The sequence below is a fragment of the Octopus bimaculoides genome, chromosome 24, assembly GCF_046866305.1.
Source record: "Octopus bimaculoides isolate indiv1 chromosome 24, ASM4686630v1, whole genome shotgun sequence".
In the NCBI taxonomy this organism is placed as follows: Eukaryota; Metazoa; Mollusca; class Cephalopoda; order Octopoda; family Octopodidae; genus Octopus; species Octopus bimaculoides.
In genome coordinates this window covers 5,648,790-5,662,225 of record NC_142951.1, presented here as the reverse complement: position 1 = coordinate 5,662,225, position 13,436 = coordinate 5,648,790, and the positions used below count along the sequence as shown (strand labels likewise).

At 38.4% G+C, this 13,436-nt stretch overlaps 1 protein-coding gene across 8 annotated transcripts in view; it reads right to left on the bottom strand.

Annotated features, from left to right (window-relative positions):
• LOC106880030 (uncharacterized protein KIAA0930 homolog) overlaps positions 1 to 13,436 on the bottom strand; it is a 47,143-nt gene that overhangs the window by 17,718 nt on the left and 15,989 nt on the right. For 4 of the 8 annotated variants that reach the window (XR_016238236.1, XM_089341185.1, XM_089341187.1 and 1 more), the window contains exons 2-8: positions 11,732 to 11,886; positions 10,727 to 10,831; positions 9,456 to 9,533; positions 6,393 to 6,494; positions 4,535 to 4,675; positions 1,765 to 1,956; positions 548 to 725 (exon numbers count right to left, since the gene is read on the bottom strand). Coding sequence is in view for 7 of the 8 variants with exons in the window: in XM_089341185.1 (XP_089197311.1) it covers positions 548 to 725; positions 1,765 to 1,956; positions 4,535 to 4,675; positions 6,393 to 6,494; positions 9,456 to 9,533; positions 10,727 to 10,831; positions 11,732 to 11,886 (951 nt within the window). In the remaining variant the exon portion in view is untranslated. The remainder of the gene's footprint in view (positions 1 to 547; positions 726 to 1,764; positions 1,957 to 4,534; positions 4,676 to 6,392; positions 6,495 to 9,455; positions 9,534 to 10,726; positions 10,832 to 11,731; positions 11,887 to 13,436) is intronic. The other 4 variants (XM_089341186.1, XM_089341188.1, XM_089341183.1 and 1 more) reach the window with 1 other exon arrangement.

Sequence of the window (13,436 nt, the reverse complement as noted above, 5' to 3'; positions counted from 1 at the left end):
TGGGTATTTATTGATCAGACCATGTATTAGTTATTCAAGAACACACAAAGACTTACCTCATTATAATCTTGTCAGTGACAAGGTTGCAGTCCATGCGACGAAAATTTTGACACCAAATAAAAAAGTGTTTAAGTGAAGTTAACAGTCTTTGTGCGTTTTTGAATGGCCACTGTGTGTATTGCAATGTGTGTACACACTGCAATAATTTATATATTTATATGAGTGTGTGTCTACAAATCTGTGTATTAAGGCTACCATTAGTTTCATGTTAAGAAAATATCTTAATTTTTCAAGTCAATCACAGAGAAGTTGGTGTTCATGAAAAATTGTTAAGACACTTCTTTAACATGAAACCAATGGTAGCCTTAATACACAAATAAATAATATCCACCAATGAGGTGTTGAAGTACTCATTCTCACTGTCTGATACTTACATATATGTGTATGTATGTGTGAGAGGGAAGAGTTTGTTTGTGTATGTGTGTGTGTGTATATATATCACATACATTTATATACATTCTTATTAGGTTTATACATAAATATTTACCATCTTGTATAGCAGCTGCTTCCACTTCGTGGCAATTGTCTGTACCTATGTTGTCGACGTTTTCTGTTTCCGAGCGAGATTTCCTTATGTTTAATTTCCGGAAACTTCCACGCATAAATGTACCCCCCACTGCAGAACTCGGGTCACTCATCCTGCGTTCATTGTAAGAGTTTTGCTCCTGAAACAATGATAATAATAATAATAATAATAATAATAATAAAGAAAAGTAAAATATTTATACATACATATATACACAGATGCACTCACAAGTGAGTTGATGAATGGAAGAAAGGGCATTCCACATACATGCAAACCTCACCTTATGTCGTTAATTGGTGCCATGAGATGACTTGGGCCAAAATTTACTTGTCCCTAGGCCAGGCCGAAATTTACTCGTCCCTAGGCAGGGCCGAAATTTACTCGTCCCTAGGCAGGGCCGAAATTTACTCGTCCCTAGGCAAGGCCAAAATTTACTCGTCCCTAGGCAAGGCCGAAATTTACTCGTCCCTAGGCAGGGCCGAAATTTACTCGTCCCTAGGCAGGGCCGAAATTTACTCGTCCCTAGGCCGGGCCGAAATTTACTCGTCCCTAGGCCAGGGCCGAAATTTACTCGTCCCTAGGCAGGGCCGAAATTTACTCGTCCCTAGGCCAGGGCCGAAATTTACTCGTCCCTAGGCAGGGCCGAAATTTACTCGTCCCTAGGCAGGGCCGAAATTTACTCGTCCCTAGGCCAGGGCCGAAATTTACTCATCCCTAGGCCAGGGCCGAAATTTACTCGTCCCTACGCCGGGGCCGAAATTTATTCGTCCCTCGGCCAGGGCTGAAATTTACTCGTCACTAGGCCGGGGCCGAAATTTACTCGTCACTAGGCCGGGGCCGAAATTTATTCGTCCCTCGGCCAGGGCTGAAATTTACTCGTCACTAGGCCGGGGCCGAAATTTACTCGTCACTAGGCCGGGGCCGAAATTTACTAGTCCCTAGGCAGGGCCGAAATTTACTCATTCTGGATGCCCCTCCCAATGCCAACCACTATGAGAGTGTAATGGGTACTTTTACATGTCACTGGCACAGGTGCCAGTTGTGTGACACTAATATCTGCCACAACTATGATTTCACTCAGCAATACACACACACACACACACACACACACACACACACACACACACACACACACACACACACACACACACACAAAACAACACCATGCTTATACCTACCTCATCAGCAAAGGCATCTACCGGAAAATTCTCTGTGTCTGGAGTCTCAGGCCCAGAACCTTTTACACGGCTCACTGCCATTTCTGCAAACCCCTTGCCATGGGGTCCCCGCATGCGGACGAATTCCACTCGTTTGTGGCCCTTGAACCAGCCAAGGGACATCGTATGAGCCCATCGAGATGTGAGACTAGCCTTCAATAAAGAGGAGAGAGAAAAATATTTTCAGGAGGTCAGAGGTTTACATTTATTTTTCTGAGAGATATAATCCAAATGATTCTATGGGGAAAGAAATAATGGTGAATAAGGGCTGAAAGAATTGAAGTAGGACACCTTCCCCCCCCCCCCCAATAGCATTTTTAAGCCTTTGGATATGGAACCTCATCTGTAGTTTCAGTGCCAAGAAAACTGAGCCCTTTTCACAAAGGGCTATAGAGAGCGTATGTGAAGGTGCGCGGTTATGCGAAGGTGCGCAGTTATGATGTAAGGTAGGGGCAATGTAATTCTAACGCTTCCATGTGATTAGTTGAAGGGAAAGAGAAGAGAAAGAGAAAAGAGAAAAAGAGGATAAGAGCGAGGGGGAGAGGAGAGAGAGATGATGATTGGGAGGGCATCTAGCTGTAGAAACTCTGCCAGATCAGATTGGAGCCTGGTGTAGCCATCTGGTTCGCCAGTCCTCAGTCAAATCGTCCAACCCATGCTAGCATGGAAAGCGGACATTAAACGATGATGATGATGATCAGCACGTATCGAGACGTGTTCACATCCATCAGCACGTATTGAGACATATTCACATCCATCAGCACGTATTGAGACATATTCACATATCTCTACATGTTTCAGTATGTGTTGATGTAACTTAAAAGTGATTGTATTGCTCTGCTAACACAGAAAGTATGACCCAACACTGACCGTGAACCTCTAATATACTTGGTAGTATATTGTGGTTAGAAAATGAAATACCATGTTGCTACCAGCAATTAATATGTACACACAAGTTGACAGGAATGTTTCATATGTAAATTGGTCAATCCAATAGAGTTACACAGCTAAACTTAGTGGGTACTTAAGCGAGTATGTATGGATGGTTGATGGGTTGGATGTAGATCCGATGGAACAGCAATAACTCCTATCAATTTTATCTATCTTTGATCGCATTGTTTACAGAGACATATTCATATATAAAACATAACTTTCAGTGCTGGCTCCAAATTTTATATAAAATCTTTAGAGATGAACTTAAAGGTAAGATATTTATATTTATTGTGACATGTATTGAATATTATGACATACATCTACAACATACAACATACATTACATATACATTGTATAATATATTTACAAACATTGTAATATGTTACAGAACTGTCAACGCAACCCTTGATATTTCAGTAGAGTCTGCTTGTCTGGTCATTGATTATTAACCAGCTGTTGTTATTTATGCATTTCAGGTGCACCTTGTGCACCATTTGCACAAGTTAGTTGTCAGAACAAGAAGTTCACGTCTGTACAGAATGTTGTCTAAAATAATAATGCTTACATATTCAGTCCACACTAATTAACTAAATACTAACAAATTTACTCCTTAGCATTTAATCTGTTCATATCCAGTCAAAATATTCTACCTGCTTCATGTTTAAACTAACCAGATCCTTCCTCTCACACCTACCCTACAATGTCATTCTAAAAATAAACAATCTCATCATCAAAATCTCAAGCTCTATGAGCGAGACGGGGGTGCGCATGCGCGAGACGGGGGTGCGCATGCGCGAGACGGGGGTGCAATTGCGCGCGACGGGGGAGGAGCGAGACGGAGGCGCGCGTGAGAGACGGGGGGAGCGCGACGGAGGCGTACGCGTGAGAGATGGGGGGGGGAGCGTGATGGGCGCACGAGAGATGGGGGAGGCAGAGAGATAGAGAAAGAGAGACAGAAAGATGGAAAGAGAGAGAGAGACGAAGAGAGAGAGAGACGAAGAGAGAGAGAGACGAAGAGAGAGAGAGACTGAGAGAGAGATGGAGAGAAGGAAAAAGAGAGAGAGATGCTGTAACAGTTAAAAAGTGACCTTTAAATAACAAATGTAAAGTTGTTATTGATTTGCTGGAATATTGTAACTGATAGATAAAGTATTGAACTTTTAGTCACATGACCTAAAATAAATGTCAAAAGAAAACCAATCAAAATTTATTTTAGTAAATGACAGGACGACATTGTATAAAAATAAATTTCAAATTATCACCATTGTTACTCTTATTATTATTATTATTATTATGGCGGCAAGCTGGTAGAATCCTTAACATGCTGGATGAAAAGTTTAGCAGTATTTCACCAGTCACTCTGTTCCGAGTTCAAATTCTGCCATGGTCGACTTTGCCTTTCATCCTTTTGGGGTTGATAAAATAAGTCCAGTTGATCATTGGGGGTTCATGTAATCGTCTCATACCCATGAACAAAATTGCTGCCCTTGTGGCAAAATTTGAGACCATTATTATTATTATTATTATTATTATTATTATTGGAAAGGCGGTGAGCTGGCAGAACCATTAGCACGCCAAGCAGAATGCTTAGCACCATTTTGTCGTTCACCTCTTTACATTCCGAGTTCAAATCCTGCTGAGGTTGACTTTGGTACAAAGATTGAGCATCAGTTCTTCAACCACCAGCTGCACCAAACATGTGCAACCACCCTCATTGCACACACCAAACACCCAACTTAGAAAAGGAAGGAAGGATATACAGAATACTTGAAAAAAAAAAAAAGTTACGACAACTCACCCTTGCATCATAGACTTTCTTCAGGGCTTCATATTTTATAGAACCGAGGAAGATCACGCCTTGAAATTTGCCATCATGGTCTGTGGCAACTAATTCTACACAAATTATTTCGCTGTCTCTGACAATGATATCAGCAAATGCCTGAAAGTGAAGGAAGAAATGAAGAAAAAATATAGACAGAACCAAAATGCGGAAACTGAAAACAGCATCTCTACAATAATAGGTACCTTAGGAACGAATAACAGACTGAGATCTAGACAAATACATAACCAAAACACCAAGGTTTACATTACATACATGTACCTGTTTATCAGTCAGAGTGATAAGGACTCTTTAGTCAACCTTAAAGATGATTAATGACTTGTGCAGTGACTTTGATTAAAGTGTAAAAGAGTTGCTTATCATCAACCTCACTCTCTCATCTCTGACCATCTTGAATCATGTGACAAGGCCAGGTCAAGGTGACGGAGATGGATGATGTGGATGACCAAGATGTCTGGCTTGCTTCATCTTGTTCTCTGCAGCCACCTTCCTCTCCACTGAACCACGAAAGTTTCTTTTGCAGAGTTCACCAAATCAGTCTGTACATACATGCACATATATAGAATACACAGGTAACAGCATTGCTATATAATACACGATTTAGGCACACATCTAACTCAGTTGTTGGCCAGTCTATGTCTACCTATTCGGTGAAATCTTTTACTCCTATTTTGGGGACAGCCTAGCCCTTCAATCCTCAACATTGCTTTGCCCCATGTTTCAGTTTCATACAAAACAATTTTTCCATGGACTGTGGGAACATGCGTAACAAAACAATGTGCATAATATAGAATTTAATTATTACATATATAATACATATATGTAATCTTACATATACAACATATATATATATATATATATATATATATATATATATATATATATATATATATATATATATATATATATATAACAATATATATATATATATATATATATAAACAATTGCAGTGTGGAAGGTGTTTATAAGCCATTTAAAATAACACACAAAATCCGTTAGATTCACTTCAACGTTTAAATTTAATTTGCCAAAATATTTTCGTTGCTTTGAGACCGTGACCTGTTCACTGACAAAATTCCGTGCTGCAGTGAACAGGTCGCGGTCTCAAAGCGACGAAAATATTTTGACAAATTAAATTTAAATGTTGAAGTGAATCTAACGGATTTTGTGTTATTTTAAATGGCTTATAAACACCTTCCACGCTGCAATTGTTTTCGTTCCAGCACACAATCTCAGATCAGGTCACTTGCTATGCAAGTACATCTCCGTAATATATATATATATATATATATATATATATATATATATATATATATATACTGCAAAAACACTCAGAAGATTGAAATAGTCAAAGTAGAAATAAGATTTAAAAATTAATTCTTTCTGTGTGGCTCAATGCCAAATGATCCATAGTCTGGTACTGGCCTGAATTTGTAAGACCAAAATTTACAGCACAATCACAAAAAAAAAAAAAAAAATGTAGGTTCACTTATACATCAAGATGGCTTTGGAAAACCAAAACCATCAAGTGAAATGCAGGATTTGCAAAGATAATTAGGATGTTTGAATGTTCACATTTAATACATGGTATGTCAATTTGTATGCTGGAAAACACAGTAACATAACTATTTAGGAGAATCATTAAAGTGTTGAATGAAATGTCTTACAAGAATTTTTCTGGTTCTTCAAAATTTTGAAGAGCAATTGAATAAGTACCAAGGGTTGATCTATTTGACTAAATGTTGCAAGGCAGTGCTCCAGCTTGGCAGTAGTCCAATGACTGAAACAAGATAAAAGAAAGAGAAAATATCTCACCTCCTCAAAATTATCAACAGAGAAAAAGATATTGGGATAGGCTATGGCTTCTTCTGTTCCTTTGCTGTCCATTCTCCGACGACTTGGAGACGGATAGACTTTCTGAAAGCAGAAACAGAATAAGTTTACTTAATGAACATGGAATTGTTTTTTTTTTAATGCTTTACAGCAACCTGGAATTTTTACAAATTTCTTTTTAGTTTTATGTTCCAAGAGGAACAATACCCATGAACTTAACAAAGTGCCTATCAAACTTAACGAAAAAGAAAAGCCCCAAAACTTTTGTACACTGTACAAAGCAAATTTCTAACCCTTTAACTGCAAAATTAAATTTCATGGTTATTCGAGTGAATATGTTAAATGGTAAAATAAGAAAAAGAAAGATATTTTCTGCAAGTCCTGTTGCCTCAATAAACTTGACATATTTCAATAAAAAATTTGTTTCAAACATGAGATTCCTCAACAAAAGATAGATTGGGATATAAAACTGCTTTTGTTAAGTTAAGGGTAATTTAATTTTGAGTGGGTATATCTGATTTTCTCAGTGAAAGGGTTACTCAATGATAGCAACAATGATGAAGATGATTACACTAACGAAATTGATTATAACATTCCTTATTCTCTTTATCTTGTAATTAACTAATTTTAACCGTTTCACTGTGAAATAAAATTTCATAGTTATTCCAGTAGAGATGGATGACATCCTCATGTGAAATCATTAACACATCTGGGAGGGTGGCCAAACTAACTAATGTATATTTTCATATGTGTATATGTGTTTGTGTGTGTGTACACATATACATACACATGCGTGTTTGTGTGCATAGATATAACTTCGTGTGTGTGTGTGTGTGTGTGTGTGTGTGTCTGTGGGATGAACAAACAGGCCATTAGCATTATCATTCTGCTTGATTTATTTTGTTTTACATCAAGATTAGGCTTGTCTTTTGGCTTTTATGTCAATGATAAAGTAAGTAGCAGATAAAATACTGGGGGTTGGTGTTATCAACTAAACCCACCCCACTCAAAAGCAGAAGGCGGGCGTCCCACTGTGGACGGGGTCCAAAGACTGAAACCAACAAACAAATATAAAATGAATAAACTGTTTACGAGACATCTTACATATGGATTCTTTCCATGAAGACTATAAGAAAATAAATAGAATATAATTGGTGAAGAAACTGACTTCAAGCACACACAAACGTACACATTTAATCATTCGGCGAACTGGCAGAAACGTTAGCACGCCGGGCGAAATGCTTAGCGGTATTTCGTCTGCCGCTACGTTCTGAGTTCAAATTCTGCCAAGGTCGACTTTGCCTTTCATCCTTTCGGGGTCGATAAATTAAGTACCAGTTATGCACTGGGGTCGATATAATCGACTTAATCTGTTTGTCTGTCCTTGTTTGCCCACTCTGTGAGTAGCCCCTTGTGGGCAGTAAAGAAATAACACGTTTAATCATTCAGTATTTTACAGAATCAACCCTTTAGCATTCAGATTACTCTGCCAAATGTAACGCAATCAATGTCACTGATGTGAGTATCGTGTAACTGGCACCGGTGCCAGTGGCATGTAAAAATCCCCTTTTGAGCGTTGGGCCTCATGGAGACAATGACAAATGACTGAGACCTTTGGCAAGATGCTGTGCTTGAGAAGAAGATCCATCAAGCCATCACCAATCGGCCATGGCAGATATTGGTGTCATGTCACTGGCACCCGTGCTGATGGCCGCAAATGCACTCATTACACTCTCGGAGTGGTTGGCGTTAGGAATGGCATCCAGCCATGAAAACCATGCCAAATCAGACTGGAGTCTGGTACAGCTCCCTAGATTGCCAGCTCTGGTCAAATTGTTCAACCCATGCCAGCATGGACAATGGATGCTAAATGATGATGATCGTTTTGAGTGAAACGTGCATTATCTCGATTTTGATATGACTATTTTTAGAATGACACTGTTGAGTTGGTGTGAGAGGCCAGATCTGGCTGGTTTGAACATGAAACAGCGAGAAAACTTTGGCTAGATATGGCTAGTTTAAACGTTAAAATATGTAAGTACACTCTGTGTTGAATTAAAACTTTTATTTAATCAGATCAAATGTTTGGAAATTAAGATTATCAATGATAAATAAGTATTTAACTATCTCTTTCTCTCTTGGGACCTCTTGTATCTTTTCATGATATCATATCTCAGGCTCAACTAAGACCCAGGCTAGTTATCTGCATCATATGACCTTTGGGTTTAGATATAAACAATTTCTAAACATTCTTATCAAGAAGCACAGATGTACACAGATTATGTCATATGCTGCGTGGTGATGTTTATGGTTAAATTCAGTGGCCCACAATTTGTCTATAGTAAGTAACATGGTCGTTATATTCCAATCTCAGATCCTAGCCTTCATTTTTCTTTTTTTTTTTTACAAATCAACAGCATGTAATACACACACACAAGGAAACTGTAAGAAGCTGTTCTACATATACACGTGTGTGTGTGTGTGTTGTGTACATACTCTTTTACTCTTTTACTTGTTACAGTCATTTGACTGCGGCCATGCTGGAGCACCGCCTTTAGTCAAGCAAATCGACGGCAGGGCTTATTCTTTGGATGCCTAGTACTTATTCTATAGGTCTCTTTTGCCGAACCGCTAAGTTACGGGGACCTAAAGACACCAGCATCGGTTGTCAAGCGATGTTGGGGGGGACAAACACAGACACACAAACATATACACACACACACACACACATACATATATATATATATATATATATATATACGACGGGCTTCTTTCAGTTTCAGTCTATCAAATCCACTCACAAGGCTTTGGTCGGCTCGAGGCTATAGTAGAAGACACTTGCCCAAGATGCCACGCAGTGGGAATGAACCCAGAACCATGTGGTTGGTAAGCAAGCTACTTACCACACGGTCTAAAAAATTTATTGCTGTAGTTGGTATTGCTCAACACATTTTTTGTTGTGGTGGTGGTGGTGGTGGTGGGGAGAAGAGGCAGGAGAGAGGGAAAGAGAGAAAGAGAGGGAGAAGCTTATGTGATGTTGTTTACCTGAGCAAATTTTTTCAGGATTTGTAAATCTTTATCACTGGTCCTTGTACAGATCGCACACGTTACTGTATATTCAAACTGAAACAAAATGGAAACAATATTACTAACATAATAATAATAACCATAATAATCCTTTCTATTATAGGCACAAGGCCTGAAATTTTGGGGGGGGCAGGGCCTAGTCAATTATACTGACCCCAGTGTTTCACTGGTACTTAATTTATCGACCCTGAAAAGATGAAAGGCAAAGTCGACCTTGGCAGAATTTGAACTCAGAAAGTAAGGACAGATGAAATGCCACTAAGCATTTTGCCCGGCATGCTGACGATTCTGCCAGCTCACCACCTTAATAATAATAATAATCTTTTCTACTCTCGGGACAAAGCCTGAAATTTTGGGGGAGGGGCCCAGTCGATTAGATCGACCCCAGTATGCAACTGGTACTCAGAGAGCGCAAACCTCTCTGCCAAGGCAACACCAATGTCCTTTCAATGATTAGCCAGAGATGATTTTTAAAAGGAGAATATCTGAAACAAACTTGCTCTCACAAAGGAGAATACAAAAAAATGAACCTGACTGCTCTCAAAAATTAAGTAAAAAAACCAGGAAAAATAATCCAGAATCCTTGTCTGGTACTGGATCGATCCCAAAATCTAATCAGTTTGTGCCAGTCACGAGGCCAAACATCCCTGAAAGTTTCATCTGAATCCATCCAGAGGTTCTTGAGATATCTTGTCCATGGACAAACAAACAAATGTGACTGAAAACAATACCTCTGCCTTCGCTAAAGCTGAAGTAATTAATAAGAATTACATTTGACAGAGTAACCTCAATGCTAAAGCATTAACTCTGTCATATCCAGCATAAATATCCTTCCTGGTTTATGTTCAAACTGACCAGATCTGGTTCCTTGTATTCAACAAGGTCATTCTAAAAGTAAACAATCATGTCGTTGAAATCTTAAAGCTATGAGATAATGTAGGATTAATTCAAGGCAATGTGAATAAATAAGGATTACATTTGACAGAATAATCTGAATGCTAAAGGGTTAATAAGTGCTGAGATAACTATTCAATGAGCACATGTGGTCGAGTTCAGTCACATTAAATGTGGATTAGTTAACATTTGCAAGGGAGGAAAAAAAAAATCTATTTTGTGGTGGTTTTTAATGTAGAAACCTAATGAAGAAATGAAGAGAATTGGAAACTGGTGAATAAATCTGATGAAGAATATGGTTTAAGTAGAAGAGTACAGGAAGGTGGTGTACGAACCTGATGAAGAATGAGGTTTAAATAGACAGTCTCCTCCCAGTCAATGCCTCGGTCCACAAGAGCTGGCAGTTTCTTCGAATCCCTCCGGTAAACTTGGATTTCCGTCTACAAATGAAAAAGAAATAAATAAGAGGGGAAAAAAGAGAAAGATAACAGTTGAGGACATTTTGATATTTATCAAGATCAAATTTAAAGACTCATAATAATTTTTATCAGAAGAACATTGTATTGTTGTGTGTTTTAAAAGGCATCTAAAAGGGTAGATATTTAAAATAATTACTGGAATAGTGATGAAATTAAATTTTAGCAGTTCTGCTGAGATGATTTGCTTATAAAGATCAAATGTTATACATTTGCTGTATATTAGCTCACTCTCTCCTCCAAATTGATGTTGTCTGAACAGGTGCACCGTGTACCACACTTCAGGTGTCAAAATGGTTGCAGAGTAATGCGAAATGAAGTGTTTTGCTCAAGAACATAATGCATTGCCTGATCCAGGAACGGAACCAGAATCTCAAGATCACGAGTGCAACATTCTGACCACTTGGCTCACATGCCTTCGCTAGAAGCTTAAAAACGACGGAATGTCTTGCAGTATTCAGTTTGGCTCTCTGTGCTCCGAGTTCAAATTCCACCTGGGGATTCAAATCACCCCAATGCGATGTCATTGCCCTTTACACATGGATACAAAGCATCAAAGTAAACTATGACAGACCGTAGCACCGGTACTTGTCTGCAATAGGACAAGTCATTCATTGTCCCTACATAGTTGTGCCATGGTTACAGGGGCTTTGAAGATCAATCACTGCAGAGATTGAACTCTTAACGCTTTCTCCACAGTAATGGAACTCATTAGCAAATAGCCCCAGGTCCAGAAACCTCGGAAACATTGACTTAACGCAAGGAAGGCCAAAGATAACCACCCACCCTGTTATTCTTTATGATTCAAATACCATAATTCATTTAACAACAGCAACATTAGTAAAAAATAAAGGTGTTTCTTACCTGAATTTGAGGAATGCGACCGCGATTAATATGAGATTTTCGGACATAAAAAACCATGTCGTCTCGTTCGTCATCGTTGATGCTGCCTTCTATGAAGTATTCAGTAAACAGTGTGGTCCAGAATTTGTTGGTGCTAACAACTTCAATACTATCTGCTGAAATATAATGGACAAAAATAACTGAAAGTGTCATCTCACATTTATTATTATTATTATTATTATTATTATTATTAAGGCGGCGAGCTGGCGGAATTGTTAACACGCCTGGTGAAATGCCTAGTGGTATTTCGTCCATTTTCACGTTCTAAGTACAAATTCCGCCGAGGTCGACTTTGCCTTTCATCCTTTCGGGGTCAATAAAACTCGTACCAGTTATGCACTGGGGTCGATGTAATTGACTTAATCCCTTCCCCCAAATTTGAGGCCTTGTGCTTCCAGTAAAAAGGATTATTATTATTAATATTATTATTATTAAGGTGGTGAGCTGGCAGAATCATTAGCATGCTAGGTGCCTGTTGCTACATTCTGAGTTCAAATTCCAAGGTCGATTTTGCCTTTTGTCCTTTCGGGGTTGATAAATTAAGTACCAGGGGAAACACTGGGGTCAATGTAATCGACTAGTCACCTCCTCCAAAATTTCAGGGCTTGTGCCTTAATAGAAAGGATTTTTATTATCATCATTATTTTTATTAAGGAGTTGAAGAGCAAAATTGCTCAAATATCGCACTTTAACAGTTCCATTTCAGATGATTGTGACAACGGTGCAAAAAATATCCGTGTTAATTTATTGATGCATTTGGGCAAGTCTATGCTTGTATTATCAGACAATTGCAAAAAAATGTTTAAAAAAAAAAATCCAAAACTCTGCAAAAGTCCAGTACAAATTTTTCATGGTTCAAAACATTGCTTACTTTTTACTCAACCTGATATGCGTGTGTGTGTGTGTGTGTGTGTGTGTGTGTGTGTGTGTGTGTGTACACTCATATACAGACAAATGTGTGAGTGTAGTTGTTTGTATGCTTGTGTGTGTGTTTATATTCCCTGTTCCAGCCACTCTGCTACACAGACATCTAAGAAAGCCAAGGAGAATGCATCAGCAAATGAGATTAAAGTTGTTGACCTTTAAAGGTGAAACAAAAAGGTCAAGTGGGACAAACGAGAGGAAGACTGATCTCAGATAAAACAAACACAAGAGACTACATGGATCAAGCGATGTTGTTCGGGTGTTGGATTAAATAACCTGCAGTATTTAGTTATAGTCCTTATATACAAAGTTCAAATCCCAACAACGTAGGGTTTTACCATCCATCTTTTTGGGGTTGAGAAAATAAAATAACAGCTAAGTAAGGGAAACAATATGATCCCCAGATTTGAAATCTTGTACTAATGGTAAAATTCATCATATTTTAATATGTCTATGCAAATGGTTCTCAACCATTTTTTTCTCCTATAAACCCATTCGATTCCTATTTCACTCAGGGGTTGAACAGGGACTCTCATAAGCATTCAATGTCTAAAAACTATTATATTTTTAAGATTAAATATTAGGAATTGCTTTAAATAATTCTTTTATTTGTTTCAATCATTTGACTGCGGCCATGCTGGAGCACCACCTTTAGTTGAAGAAATCGAACCCAGGACTTATTCTCTTGTAAGCCTAGTACTTATTCTATCGGTCCCTTTTGTCAAACTGCTAAGTAACAAGG